Raw genomic sequence first — 16,556 nt, 5'->3', positions numbered from 1 at the left:
GTGATCACATCCATCTAGATGTGATCACATCTAGATGGATCACATCTAGATGTGATCCATCTAGATGTTCCATGTAGGAAATAACACTGGAGATAGTGTGCACCCTTGTCTCACTCCTGATTTAATATCAAACCATCTTCTCTTACCTCCTTCAGTTCCAACTGTTGACTTAAAACTGGAATATACAATGTATTGCTCAAGGAAGAACTGAAATTTGTTATGGAAAAGGAACTGGAGAATAGAAACAATAAGGTGGTGTCTGCAATCAAAAAAGCAGTGAAACAAACGGTCTGAGACGGAAAAGCCGAAAAAGAGGTGGATCTTGCAGGAGACATTAAAATTCAAAGGAGGGGGAGCATTGAAGATTAGAGAAAGATATCTATGTGGAAATGGAAGAACAGTATAGACCAAAATGCAATGAAGTGAAGAAGGCAGTTAGGAAAGACAAATCAAAATGACTAGAGCAACAGTGTAAGGATATCAAGAAATACTGTAGTGAATATAAAACAAGAGAAGTATATAAGATGATCAGAAACATCAACAAGAAATGGAGTCCAAAGCAGAGAACCATAAAAAATGAAAATGATGAAATCTTGATGAACAGAGAAAAAGGGGAGAGATGGACAAGATGCTACTCTGAGTTATATAAGACACAGGGAGATGTTGAGGTTCAAAGGTAGTTAATTGATGAATTGAGGGAAATATCACTACAAAGTACAGAGGAAGAAACATCTATATATACTAAGGGATGAAGTTGTGCAGGTGGTAAGACATCTGAAAAACTATAAAATCCCTGTGAATGTTGAGATCACTAGAGAGATATTGAAACATGATGGTGAGGTAATAATAGATGAACTATACCAGTTGTGTAACATGGCATCAGACAAAGGCAAAACACCAAAAGAATGGACAAGATCAATCCTAAATCATTCACAAAAAAGGAAGCAAAATGAACTGCAAAAATTACAGAACAATAGCTCTGATGAGGTTGTGGAAAAAGTACTTATAATGATATTAACAGAATGAATAAGGAAACTAATGGAAGAAAATCTGGAATATGAGCAAGCAGGATTTAGAAGAGATAGAAGTACTGTGCACCAAATATTAATGTTAAGATTAATTATGGAGAAAGCTCTATGTAAAAATAAAAATGTGTATACCTGCTTTGTTGACTTTCAGAAAGCATTTGACAGTATAAATCAGAAAGTGGCATGTACTGTACTGAAATCTTATGGAATGGACAGGATATGTCTTTTGCAGAACATCAGTAACAATGCAACAGCTGCTGTGAGAATCTGTGGAGAAATAGGAAGGCGGTTCCAGACAATGAGAGGCACAAGACAAGGAAACTCAGTATCCCCCAAGCATCTTTGTTGTGCTTTTGGAAAGAACAGTTGATGCCATAAAAGATAATTAAAGGGTAATTTCATTTCAAGATACAAAAATAAACAATTTGATTTGCAGGTGACAGTCATTGAAGAAGATGATTGGGAAATAGAAAGAACAGTGCTGAAGTTAAGTGAAGAAGGAAACAGATATGGGCTGATAATGAACATTGACAAAACAAAAACAATGATATGCAGAGAGAAGAGAAGAGGATGAAAAAGCAAATAAAGGTCACTGAACAAGATCTGGGAGAGTTTAGGAACTTCACATACCTAGGCAGTAACATGACACATGATTGAGACTGTAAAAAAGAAATAAGATCTTAGATATCAAAAACTAAAGTAAACCTACAGGCAATGGACATGACATAGAAAAGTAAATCAGTGAGCCTTCCCATAAAACTCTTTATTTGACTTTGCGCTTCTACTATCTCATTTGGTTGGCTTGTAATCATTAATTCTAAATATTTAAATTGTTCCACTTTCTCAATTTTCACATTTGTATGTATTAACAGTTTTGCCTGGTATTGATCATTATTTTATTTTATTTTTTATTCTTATTTTGTTGTTGTTGTTGTTGATTAATTTTCAACCTAGCCTTATGCTGTGCTAATTTATCTAATTCCAAATATATTTCTTCTGCTTTCTGTTCTTGATATGATGTTAACATATGCTGCAGTCTGCACTGATTTATTTATTAAGAATGCCTTTAGTATATTATCTTCTGACAGTGATCAGATAATGTATTCCATAGCTAAGTTTAAAAAAAGTATTGGAGCTAGGCTATTTCCTTGTTTTAATCCTTAAATTATTGTAAAGGGATCTGTTAAATCATTTTATATTTTCTACTTTCATCTTCTATTTTCATCTTCTACATGCTGTGAATTTTCATTGTTAATCTTGTAAGTCTTACTGGATTTACAGATAGTATTCCAAAATGTGTCATAATGTCATATAATTTTTCTCTATTCATGCTATTATATAAGCCTGTTGGAAATCAACAAAAATCTGATGAATATTTATACAAAGTCCCAAATTTTAACTAATAATTGCTAAACTGTATGTATCTGATCAGTTATACATTTACCTTTCCTGCTTGGTAGACACCAATTCCATAAATGAGTTTTTCCATAAATGTTTCTTCAAAATAGAAGTAAATACTTGTATGTTGTATTTTTCACAAACCATTTATACATGTCACAAATTTTCACACTGTTTTGTCATTCTGTTTTAACCATATATTAATGTATTTTGTCTTCTAGTTTTTTTCCTTCTACTCTCAACAGCTCTGCAGGAATTTTATCTATTCCTTGGGATTTGGTTAATAATTTTGGAGGTAGTGTATTCAGTAATTCATGGAAATATTCTCTCCACCTGTGTTTTATTTCTTCTTCTTCATTTGCTGATATATTTCATTATACATTATATATTATAGCTTAGGCTTATATCCTCATTTAATTAGGTTATATGCTGGCTTAAGATCAGCCCAATCTTCATTTCTTGTTCAGTTGTGCATCTTCCTTCAACTGATTTTATCTGTCTCTCATTTCAGTTCTTTATATTTTCTTCTTTAATCCTGGGTGGTCTTGCAGTAAATTCTCTATGGTTTACTCCTTTTTATTATTGCTTGAGCACATTCTTCATCTCACCAGTCTCTTTTCTTTTGCTTATTTTCCTAGCCTAGAATTTCTTCTATAGTATTCAGAACCCTTTTTTTAATATATGTTCACTTTCTTGTTATTGTCTTATTCTGTATCTATATTTTCAGTTACTTCACTTGGTAGAACGAAATATATAAACTGATAGAAGATATGGCTTTGACTATGTGGCTCACACTTTGGACATTTCTCAGCAATGAACACTCCAGAATCTAATTTAGAATCCAGTCTTCCTGATGTTACACTTTTCACAGTGTACAGAAAACCAACTCTTACAGGCAAATATTCGCAACTTTTTCATTTCCCACTACCAACAATGGTATGGTGCTATACAAACTAGTTTTTTTCAGAGCTATTGACTCTGTTATAACGACTTCTCTCACAGCTGAGCATAACTATATCCATTTCAGCTTATTTAATAGCTACAATTCAGATTTATAAAATGCTTATTCCTCTGTCTTTCCATATTCCTCTCAACATACAGATTGCAGCAATGCTATTATTATTATTATTATTCCCTATATCTAGAGCACCTCAGAAAAAATAGCCAGAACTTTCTGCACTGCTTTTAAAATCTATTTCTCAAACATTCTCAAAATTAAATGGGAAAAATTACTCTTATTAACTGCAAAAGTATGTGAGAATATTTTGTGGAATTAGAAACAGATCTTAAAAACTAACTTAACCTCAGTAAATGGGATTCTGCAAAAATCTCCAAGATATGGAAAACTGTAATTCATGGATTCCATACCCAAAACTAAGACTCAAACTTTAGGTTGTTTTCATTTTGATTGCTTCCACTTCATTTTCTTTATTTTGTTTATCCACACTTGACAATTCTTATATTGTATTCCTGATGAGAAGCCTCATAGTTCAGTCAATATTAATAATATCCTGTAGCTGAAAAAAACCTGTGTTTGAATATGTCAGAAGAAGAAAAAGAACCGTTATAATGGCTTTTCAACTAAAGGATATAACTGGTCTCATTGAAGTTGTGGGGTTCCCTCCTCTCTCAGAAACTTAGATTTTCTGCAAAACATGCAAACTAACCAGAAGAACACCCACATTTAACAGATGTAATACACTGATACCATAGCCTGCATAACCTTCGATTGTAATTTCAAACAAAAACTATATTCCTGATTATGTCTGTGACAGAGATGAAATATTGGAGGGATTGAATCAAAAATTGTGAATACACATCCCTCAGTTATCCAGCTGTAATGGAAGAGCAATTTTTGGTCAGATGATTGAAGGGTTGCATAAATGAAGGTACAATTACATGGTCTGCACAGAAATCAATTAACACTAATCCATTCAAGGGTTGTTTAATTTAAGGTTTCTTCATTTGAAGGTTGGATAACTGAGAGATCACTGTAGCTAATAATTGGTATACTGTGAGAAAGTGAGAATTGATGGTTCCTTTTCAGTTATTTAGATTTGTTTTTTAAGAAAGCCTGGTTACCTATATACAGTCATACCCCGACTTATGCGAATCCAGAGTTACGTGGTTTCATATATGTATGTATTCACTTCCAACTTTGGGCCTCGCCACTAGTCATATCTTTCCTGTGCCGGCTGCATTCGTCAGTGTTGCACATGCTGTGAACAAGCACTGACGTGTTTCGCGCGGTCTCCATTCGTACAAGATTTTTATAGTCTACAAACCTAGCGATTGTTTAATGTTATGTTCTTGATAAAAATTTTATCACATAAAAAACAATAATGTCGTCCAAAGGAAGCAAGTCCGATTCTTCTACAGCTAGCAAGAAAAGAAAAACATTGACTATGGAAACAAAACTCAACATTATTAAGGATTTTGAAGGCAGGATGAAAATTTGTGAGCTAGCAAAGAAGTTTGATCTACAGGAATCCACAGTAAGAACAATCATAAAAGAAAGGTTTACAGATTTTGGAGGACATAGATTCTAATGAGGAATGAATTGTAGCCACAAGGTAAGGAATAAAAAAATCATTAGCTTGCTATGAAGAAATTTTGCGTGACAAGAAAAAGACATTATGCTGTGAGACGAATCTATTAGATTTGATGAAACCATTCACATCGAAATAACTTTCTTTTTTTTTATGTACAAAAAATTACAATTATTATTATATTTCTTAAAAAATATATGGGAATTAATTTTTGTAAACCTTTGGTCCCAATTAACTAATATTTTGTATGTTTGTATGCAATATTATACCCGAGTTACGCGAATTCGACTTACGCGCTTTTTGTTGGTCCCACCTACCGCGTAACTTCGGGGTATGACTTGTATTTGGGATTTCTTAATACAGTGAATACCCACATACATATGACACCAGAACAAAAATTCATTTTGATAGGAACTACAAAAACCTTTAAGTTTTTCTACTCAGTTTTATTAAAATTATTAATAAAATATTAAAATCTTACTGCTTGGAATTTTATCATCTTTTAATTGTTATTACATTATATAAAATATTACATTTTCAGTTCATTCCCCAGCCTTCTTAAAAGTCTCTCAATACTGACTACAGGTTCTAATAACCAAATGTTTTCCTAATTAATCATGCTTTATTAAGCAGAATATTCTGAATGTATAACATTCGACTCTCTCTCTCGTGCTTGAAAGTTGTACACTTTTAATTGCCACCAGTCATGTTTTAAATATTTTTATAGGTTTTTATTTTCCCCAATTTTTGTTACAGATTTAAATTCCACATCTGCTAAAGTGTTACCAGATCCTGTATTAGCTACAAATAAAATACCATCCGAAACATCATCAAATGATGAATTTGACATGTTCGCTCAGTCTCGAAATGCTACATATGAGGAGAGTAAAATAAGGTATGATTTCAAAGTTTGTATTGGGTGATCAGTTGATTTTTAAAAGATATTTCACTATTCTATATCACTATACAGTAATCATGCATTATTGTGTGACTATTTTATCTTTTTTTTTTTTTTCCAAAAATTTAAGGGAAAAAGGGAAGTGTTGTGGTCTTCTGACTGACCTAGGCACATATCCATTACAGAACAAGAATAAGTCTTTATTCCATTTCTAAGTGCCTCTTGCTTCCCTTCATTTTTTGATTGTATTTTTAGTATGTAATATTTTTAATATTATCATCATATATCTAATTATACTATCATATTCTAGTATAATAGTACTAAAACTTTATTTTGAAACTGCTTACCCATTCATTCATTCATTGGGAGGGAGGGAAGAAGCACGTTATTTAATAACATATATCTTCTGCTAAAACACTAAATTAGCATACAAGACTGTATTCAAACCAGTTTTAACTTATGGGTCTGAGAGTTGGGTTAGAAATAAAACACTTCATCAAAGACTTGATCTCTGATATGAGAGTTCTGAGAAAGATTAGTGGAGTGAACAGGTGGCATCAATGGCAGTTACATTAAAAATGAGGATAATTAGGAAAGAACTTGCCACTGTTAACATTCAGGAATGTGTTAGTAGAGCTAATCTCAGGTGGTGTGGTCACTTAAACAAAATGGGAGAGAAAAGGTTAGCAAAACAAGTGTTCTTTGCCAGGTTGGCAGGGAAAAGACCCAGTGTTGAAATTTCAACACAGGAAAAAGCACTCCTATTTCCTTACAGTGCTAGAATGAGTTTCTACCATAGCAGGCCATTTACACATATGCAGTGTTGGAAGAAATGGACTATTTTTAGGCAGTTTTTGTTGAAATGTGATGAAACACTTGATTCTGATATTGTACCCTCAGTGGGTGTACAAGATAATTATGACAGTACATGAAAAAGTTACACCATTACTAACTTCTGATCAACAATTTTTCTCCAAATTAATCTGTTATTTGTCAAGATTCCAATATTATCTGATCTTATATTTCTGCCTTTTAAGTCTCTTTTTTACTGTATCAATCCATCTACATCTTGGCCTCCCTCTGGGTCTTTTCCCTGCCAACCTGGCATCATGACGGATGCTTCTTCCTGATATTTTCTTCAAAACATGCATTGTTTTCAGAATTTTGTCTCTTTCAGTGGGTGCTTTGCATAAGTTTGACATTGCAGTTCATTACGTATTTCAGGGAGGTGGTGTGGTACCATTCTGTGCTCAGTTTTGTTTGAACCAGCTTTCATAACACACCTGCAGTGTTGAGCAGAAAGTCATAGCACCCTGCAACATCTGATTAATATTGATTAGGCTGATATTATTATTTGACACCTCCAGGGAGTCCAAGGACTCATCGAGAGAGGGCACTTGCTCTACAACTCTGTCTCCATCACTGACTGCAACTACACCAACGCCATCTACCGCCGACCCCCATTGGTAGTATTTCCAGACAATTACAACCATGGTGTTGAGCAGAAAGTCATAGCACCCTGCAACATCTGATTAATATTGATTAGGCTGATATTATTATTTGACACCTCCAGGGAGTCCAAAGACTCATCGAGAGAGAGCACTTGCTCTACAACTCCGTCTCCACCACTGACTGCAACTACACCAACGCCATCTACCGTCGACCCCCACTGGTAGTATTTCCAGACAATTACAACCATCCATGCCCACGGTGGGATTCGAAATAGCAAACTTTTGGCTGAAGAGCAGATACGCTATCCACTCGGCCAACCAGGCAGGCTATGTTTTGTGTTTCTCTATATGCAAACCAGGAATTCAGTGGGAATTGCCTTTCCATTACAGCATATTAGTATAATTTTAGTTAAGTAATGATCAACTAAGTTATGCAAAGATTTCTCTGACTGTCACCATTTGGTCTTAGAGAATGAACACAATGTTTTTGGTCTCATATAGTTCTCGTTGTTCTTTGAGAGATATGTGTCATATGATTTCATCAATTCACACAAAAACATGATGAAATGAGTAAATAATATTTATTTAATGCTGTATATTTCAGCCTGAATATTACAGACCATCATCACTGGCAGTGTTAGTTAATTACAAGGTAGAACACGAACAGCAGATTGATCTCCATGATGTTATACATAAAACGACGCAAAGGAAACATTAACTGAGGAAACTTATTAGTATTAACTATTAAAAAAGAAAAAGGAAGAAAAAAAAGTCCTTTAATGATGTGTGATTAGAATAAGACTCTCCCATATCTTAGATGGTGAAAGACAGTCTTTCCGATTTAAGTGCGGACAGTGAAGTAAGGCTTCAGTGCTATCTTTAAATAAGCATTTAAATTTATAGCAACAAAGATGAAGTAAGCACTTTCAGACCATAGGTCCGTATCTATTTCGTGATGTGCCAGGTCAGATTTCCTGTTGCTGATGTAAGATTGGTGTTCTTGTATTCTCTTTTTCACTGAGTTTACAGTTCATCTGAAGTAAGAAAGAACTTTGTAGATGCCAGGAAGAATTAGAGGGGAGTGTTTATCTTTAGAAATGGAAACCATGATGATCATTTGTTGACAGGAATAAATATAGCCACTAAATTGTATTTCTTAAGAATTCTGAAAAATTGGTTCTGAGATGTCAGAAATGTTTGGGATATGGGACTTGACATATCGTATCCTTGTTATTTGAGCTAGAATTATAGGAATCAAAAATACATTGTCTGGTCCTTTCTGAGAAGTCATTGAGTTTCATATATCATATGATGTTTAAGAGTTCTTGCATTATTACACGTGCATATTTGTACTAACTCATATTTATGAAGAATGGGTAGTCATAGAATACCAATCCTTTGGTTCCTCTAATTGAAAAGAATGGATATTTCTTATAGTATTCTATAAAATTAATCCCAACAGAGTAAAGTAATTACTAAAATAAAGAGCCAAAAGGCTTCAGTTTGGCAATGCAAAATTTCATAAGGCAAAGTGGATATTAGATCCAGTATTATTTCAAAGCCAAATGTGGAAAACTATAAAAGTTTTTTAAGTTGACCAGAGAGCTTGTGGGAATACATTCTTCGGCATTCACGAGTTGTCTTAGCGTGAACTACTTAAAAGACATAGGTGCCACCCAAGCGTCTCTATATTTGCCTTTTATTAATCCATTTTGATAATGTTTCACTGGCCTGGAGAGAGTCAAGTTACTTAATTGGCAGAGTGACTTAAAAAAGTAGAATGAAAAAAGTATGGTAATTTTGTGCCTACCTAATTCCAGTAGTTTCACAGGTATATGCTTGCAAAAAGAAAAAAAAAAAAGGGGGGGGTGGATGCCCTTAAAGCAGTGGATTTTTTTTTTTTTTTTTTTTTAATCACCGATGTGGTATTCTTTCATTATCTTGCTTTTGAAGTTCTGGGGGATTAAAAACCATTTGTACTCAATAAATGTGTTTTTAGGTTGAGACACTAGTCAAAAGCTCATGTCGATAGCACATCGAAAAATTTAAACAAAGATTTAATGGTGAGCACTGGTAGACAGCCTTGGCTGTTGAGTGGAAGGTTTCAGTGTCTATAATGCCAATAAAATTAAATACTTTTTTCTCCTTTCATCTGATATCCCTCTCAACATACAGGTTATACAAGGGTGGTCTGAAAAGTTCTTGGCCTCGACCATACATGGCAACACTATCAGCAAGATTTTTTTTTTTTTCCCTAAGTTGGTACATCTGACATAAGCATCCATGTGAAATTGCAAGTCATTCTATCAGGTAGTTTGTTTTATACAGCTGTCTGAAGCAAAGTGTTGTCTGTATCTCTTGAAATGGATCAAATTGAGTATCATGCGGTTATGAAATTCATTCGAAGTTCATAAAAGTTTATGGGCCCTCTTCTCCTTCATTTTCGACAATTAAGAAATGGGCTGCCGAGTTTAAACGTGGCTGTACCAGCCTTGAAGATGATCCACGTGAAGGCCTTCCATAAAGTGTGACAACACCAGAATCATTTAACATCACCAGAAATATGGTATTAGATGACCAATGAGTCAAAGTGCGTGAAATTGCTGAGACTATAAGCATTTCAAAAGAATGTGTAGGATATATTTTGCATAAAGAATTGCAAATGAAAAAGCTTTGCACAAGATGAGTGCCACGCTTGCTCACAGCAGATCAAAAACCCACTCGCATGAAAATCTCTGAACAGTGCTTGGAGTGTTTTAACAAGAATAAAACTGATTTTGTGTGTTGATTTATTACTATGGATGAGACTTGGATTCACCATTACACACCAGAATTTATTGAAGTTGAAAGTTTATTTTTCACTTGGTTAGAGTATAATAAATTTAGTTTAATCCTTTATCCAAGTGTGAGCAAACAAAGTTTGCGCCTGAAAGTATCTTCAGGACTAAGGGTAAGGTGATACAGCACCAGGGCAACTCGTTGCAAAGGTGTAGCAAGCTACCAACACTCCTGTCCCAGTATCTCCATTAATGCAAAACACATCTCCTTGCGGATATGTCTAATGTTATGCATTAAGGGAAGGGCCACTACCCAGACTAGTTTCGACCTTTATTGAGGTCTCTTCAGTGGGAGCCAGGCCCAAGCTCAGACCTGAGCTTGGGCCTGGCTTTTTCAAGATTTTTTCAAGATTTTCATTATTGTATAAGATGGAATTGCTATAAAAAATTGTCAGTATTAGTTTTGTATAAATTTACATCGACAGCTTAGTAGGCTAAGCAGATAATCATGTGCTGTGAATTAGAATCCTGCTTGGGCCTGTTTGTTTATAAAATTCTTTAGTTATAAGTAATTTTCATTGCCTTGTGGGAGGCCACCATCCTGATCACTGGAGGTCTATAGTGACTTGAAAAATTCTTTTTGATTTCCATAAGAGGAGATTTTTTAGATTAATCCTTGGCCTATCCATATCTCAAACTTGTGCTATAGGTTTACAATTTTCACAAGCCTAATCATTATATAAACAAAAGTAAAAAAGGATAAATATTTAATAGCTTATTACTTCTCGTTTTCATAGAGGGAGCTCCTATGCTGATAATTCTAATCCTGATCAGACTACAGCAGGACTTGGATCAGTGGCTTTGACAAGGGGACAGGCTTATGAGGTAATGCCAAAAATTTAAAATTAGCTAATGATTATATAGTGTTAAACTGTGAATGAAATTATTATGTATATTTTGTCCTTCATTCACATTTAACATAACCTATCATATATTAAGCATGACTTGTTTAAAAATTATTTGTTAATCCCTTGCTTAAGAATTATTATTCATGTATTATTCCTGAATTTCATCAGCTATTATTGATTAAATAATTTTAATGTATATTTTACTATTGGAAGGACTCAATGATAAATATCATTTATCTTATTTACTTTATTCCTTCAATAATATTATGAGAAATTATATGTATATAATTTAATATACCTTATATATATACTGTAACATATATTTTATTATTGTTAATTGTAAATGAAATGAAAGAGAAAATTAAGTAACTGTAATATTTTTATTAATGTTTTTCATTACTCAACGTAAAAGCATAGCCTTATGTAACGTTAACGCGAATGTTTTACGTTTTGTTCGTTGCCATGGAGAGAGAAATAAAATGGAACGCGCGTGGGTAGACCGTGAGCTTCGATAACGAGGAGAGAAGAAAAAAGATATGAGTAGAATTAGATAGAGAAAGAAGGAAGAGTTTTTGAAGGGGAAGAAGGAAGGATATAATCAAGGGGGTGAAAGTAAATAAAAAGGACTGAAGGGCAGGAATTCAAGAGAGTAGTATTTAGAAGTGTGCAGAGACGAAGTGTAAACTTATAGATAGCTGAAAGTAAAGTCAGCAGAGGCACTAATAGGAATTTGGTGCCGTATTTGGATAATTAAAGGACTGGAAGGTTAATGAAGGATTCAGAATAGTTCCAGTTAGCATAGAATTACTACTTATTTCTATATTGCTTTTAGGAAGAATTGTACGGAGGTTAATTTGTTGTGAAGTGGTAAACAAGGATATCAATCTGCCCTCTAGTTGCCGTCGAGAATTGTGAAGCGCGACAAATAATTATCTAGTTGTGACCTTGAAGAATTCTTTTAAATGTGTTCCATGGGTGTAATAAAAATAATTAGAAGATGTGCTCACATTAAATCTGACGTGCTGAAGATAAATTCCGGTAAGGACAGTCTTATCTTATTTGTTTCTGTGTATGAAGATTTGAGTGACAGTTCCATTTCGCTTATTCTAACATTTACTGTGGCATATCGCCGAAGTTAGAAGTTAAAATAATTCGCCTTGAAATAATATCTGCCGTATTTAATGATATGATAAGTGCCTGCTGAGAGTTAAGTATGGAGTATAACTGAGAGATATGGGCAAACTAATTAAATAAGAATTTCTGTTGTATTAATCTGAGTAAGGAATCTTGTAATAGAGAAAACTGTGAAACTTGTATGTGAAGATTTTGAAGACTGAATTAATATGAATGATTTGACCTGATGTACTAACTTAATTGTAATGTCTTATTTTAGAAGTGGAATTCATGTATTTGTCTTATAACCTCATATTAAATGTTTTTGTTTTGTTAATTTCAATATTGTGTTTGCCTGATTCTTTTTTATTGCACCGTTCATAAATAATTCGAACCTTGCGGGAGCCTCAAGTGAAAAGTATTAAATTCGGCCTGGATGAATAAGGAGACTGCTAAATTAATTGAAAATTGATTCTACTATTTTATATAGACTAATCTAAATATAGGGTGGCACAGTATAAATATAAATTTCCCTACATTTGGATTAGTGATCAATTAGCAATTAATTGATTTTATTAATAAGAGTACGTTACAACAAGATGTCGGATTCAGAACTAGGATATACGAGCCAACAATAGTGTGTTTACTGAACATTGATTTTTTTTTCTTACAAATATTATGAAAAGTAAATTATTACAAATTATATATTTAGTTTAATCCTTTATCCCAGTAAGCAAACAAGTTTGCGTCTGAAGTATCTTTGGGACTGGAGCAACTCGTGGCAAAGGTGGACTGAGTTCTCATCGCTTTCCTTAGTATCTCATAATGCAAAGCACATCTCCTTGCAGACATGTATAATGCCATGCATTATGGGGAAGGTCACTACCCAGACCAGTTTAGACTTTTATTGAGGTCTCTTCAGTGGGAGCCAGACCCAGAGGTGATACCAAGGTTGAAGCAATGCAGAAGTCATATTTCCATATACCAGTTGTCAAAAAGGTGTCACACCTTATTATTAAATTACTCTGGATTAGAGAAAGATATTGGAAGTTTTATTTTTACTTGGTTAGACTATAAATTATATATTTAGTTTAATCCTTTATCCATATGTAAGCAAACAAGTTTGCACCTGAAGTATCTTCAGGACTGGGGCAACTCGTGGCAAAGGTGGACTGAAATATGACTTGTGCATTGCTTCAACCTTGGTATCACCTCTGGGTCTGGCTCCCACTGAAGAGACCTCAATAAAGGTCGAAACTGATCTGGGTAGTGACCCTCCCCATACAGTAATTATACATTATACAGTAATCCCTCGATTAGTGCGTCATTTTTTCGATACCGAAATTCGATTAATGCACCTATATACATCTTAAAAATAAATGTTACAGATTTTTAAAATTTTCTATCTATACATTTTTATGGCTAACTATTTAAAAAAATCACTCACCAGAATGAAATAATTTAGTTACTGATTTAAAACATTTTATAAAGTTATATTTTTTAATGGCATACTACACTACTTCCATGTACACTATGTATACTATGTTCCAAATTTTTACCTCCAAAATTTATGTCGTCTGCTATAGTACGCCCACAGATTCGAGACCCTTTGACACTTCTGTGCATTTTTACAAAAAGTAGAATCCATTCTGATAATAGGGTAATCAATCTGTCTTCTGGGATGAGTTGTTTATTATTACATGTTGGAAAATTAACTTCTCTTTTATGATCATTGTAGTTTTTAAAGTGGTAACTATTTTGTTTGTATAACAGTTGGAAAATTTTATCTATAAAGCACGTGATTTCGCATATCAGCGACCAATTCATACGTCCTTCATTTCTTTTACCCCTTCAATGATAACGCCCAAGAGTTAATTAAACCTCATTCTGAAGAATTGAGTGATTCCGACCTGCTAAATTTAGATGCACAGCGGGAAGATCCTGGAGAATATGAAGAAAATTTAACCACTGATAGTCAGCCTAAAGAGATTTCACAGAAACAATTTGAAAATATTTTTCGTACAATCGAAGTTTTTAAGCAGCAATGCTTAGAGGCTGACCTTGATGAAGAGAGAAGCAGTAAAATTTGCAGAAGAGTAGAAGAGGCAATAGGGCCATACCGCCGGTTGTAAGAAAAAAAGAAACAAAATGCCTGCCAAACTATGTTAGCTCAATTCTTTGTTAAGAAGTCATCATCAAATTCCTGGCATGTATCCTCAATGGGTGTACAGGATATGATAGTATTACATGAAAAATTTACATCATTACTAACTTACTATCTACAATTTTCCTCCAAATCAGTCTGTTACTTGTCAAGACTCCAGCATTATCAGATCTTATATTTCTATCGTCTAAGGCATAGATGGCGAACCTATGGCACGCATGCCAGAGGTGGCACGTCAACGATTTACAGGTGATTTCCTTTTATACGCTTATAAATTATTCGACCGTTTTTTTTTTTTTTTTTAATTGTTATAATACGTAAAAGTTAAATTTTGCTTTACACAAGAGAGCAGCTGTGAAGACGTGGATATGATTGGTGTGGTATCAACAAAAGATCACACTACCCAAATACAAAGGCAACTGACAAGTGTTGAGTTGAAATGCTAAATCTATTCAACCAAATTCCATAACATCTGAAATGGTCATAACAACATTTACTATATATTTCTTAGTTTTAACGCCTTCATGACATGGTGTCGTTTATCATTCTGACGGAACTCCTCATTACCGGCGGGCTCAACTCTCACAAAATTTCAACCCTTCATTGAATTTTATTCCTGCTTGTTTGCTTTTGAGCTGGTAGGCAAACTCGCACACGCATTATGTGTACAGTGACCATATTTTTTTGGAGAAAATAAAGGACAAATCAGAAACTGTTTCATAATAAATAATAAAAAAAACAGGTTGCGTTTATTTGTTTCACTAAAACTAAAAAGCTTTATAACATTTATTGTAAAATATAAGCATTTTAAACAATCATATTATTACTTTAAAAAAATTTAATTAATTTTGATACTTTTCACAAGAATGAACTTTTTTTAAATAAATCAGGTTCGCATTTTAAAAATTCATAAAACTGCATGCAATTCATGTCAAAGTTCCATTTGGTATAAATGCATGCTTTCAATGTTTCGATTTTTAATTGGTTTTTTTCATTGGTCCATATATTGTTCACTAATGAAAATACTCGTTCAGTGGGGAACATTAGATCCAGGGAGACATAAGCAAAATTCAACGATTTTTAAAATGTTTTTAAAAGATACATGTTTATCTGTGAAATGTTTAAAATTTTGAACCCATCTATGTCGCCATTTAATACAAGAACTTTTAATACATGAAACTTCATCAAAGAGTTCGCCATCATTTATGTTTAAGTTTCAGTGACTGGAAGTGAACAAAACACTTTCCTCGATCTTCGCTCCCGCAGAGGGATTTCTCATAGTAGGACCCATTCAATGTCATACCCCAAAGTTACGCAGTAGGTGGGACCAACAAAAAGCACGTAAGTCGAATTCGCATAACTCGTGTATAATATTGCATACAAACATACAAAATATTAGTTAATTGGGAACAAAAGTTTACAAAAACACCTATATTTTTTAAGAAATATAATCATAATTGTAGTTTTTCGTACATAAAAAAAAAAAAGAAAGTTATTTCGATGGGAATGGTTTCATAAAATCTAATAGATTCGTCTCACAGCATAATGTCTTTTTCTTGTCATGCAAAATTTCTTCATAACAAGCTAATGATTAATGATTTTTTTATTCCTTACCTTGTGGCTACAATTCGTTCCTCGTTAAAATCTATGTCCTCCAAAATCTGTAAACCTTTCTTTTATGATTGTTCTTACTATGGATTCCTGTAGATCAAACTTCTTTGCTAGCTCACAAATTTTCATCCTGCCTTCAAAATCCTTAATAATGTTGAGTTTTGTTTCCATAGTCAATGTTTTTCTTTTCTTGCTAGCTGTAGAAGAATCGGACTTGCTTCCTTTGGACTACATTATTATTTTTTATGTGATAAAATTTTTATCAAGAACATAACATTAAACAATCGCAAGGTTTGTAGACTATAAAAATCGTGTATGAATGGAGACCGCGCGAAACATGTCAGTGCTTGTTCACAGCATGTGCGACACTGGCGAATGCAGCCTGCGCCGGAAAGATACGACTAGTGGTGAGGTGTGAAGCAGGACGGGAATATGTACCTATATGAAACTGCATAACTCCGGATTCGTGTAAGTCGGTGTATGACTGTACTTCCATTTCCATGAAAGAGCTGTCCCAGTTATTTAAATAATCAATGCAGGTTTGGTAAAATTTATGAATTGCATCTTTTAATATGTTGGCATCAATATTCAATTTGCTATTTCAATTCACAAAATAAAGGACAAAATGGCCATTTTAGAAAAAAAAATCTGAAGGACAG

The 16,556-nt window shown here is 33.7% G+C and overlaps 1 protein-coding gene across 1 annotated transcript in view; it reads left to right on the top strand.

The window, feature by feature from the left end:
* The window catches only part of LOC150094868 (target of Myb1 membrane trafficking protein), a 295,463-nt gene that overhangs the window by 253,718 nt on the left and 25,189 nt on the right, over positions 1 to 16,556 (top strand). The window contains exons 11-12 of the mRNA XM_090410996.1: positions 5,732 to 5,870; positions 10,899 to 10,986. Coding sequence (XP_090267122.1) covers positions 5,732 to 5,870; positions 10,899 to 10,986 — 227 coding nt within the window. The remainder of the gene's footprint in view (positions 1 to 5,731; positions 5,871 to 10,898; positions 10,987 to 16,556) is intronic.

This window comes from Typopeltis vanoorti, chromosome 21 (genome assembly GCF_054136105.1).
Source record: "Typopeltis vanoorti isolate ZY-2024b chromosome 21, IOZ_Tvanoo_1.0, whole genome shotgun sequence".
Classification (NCBI taxonomy): Eukaryota; Metazoa; Arthropoda; class Arachnida; order Uropygi; family Thelyphonidae; genus Typopeltis; species Typopeltis vanoorti.
The sequence above is the reverse complement of the archived record's forward strand: the minus strand, read 5'-3'. Positions and strand labels throughout refer to the sequence as shown.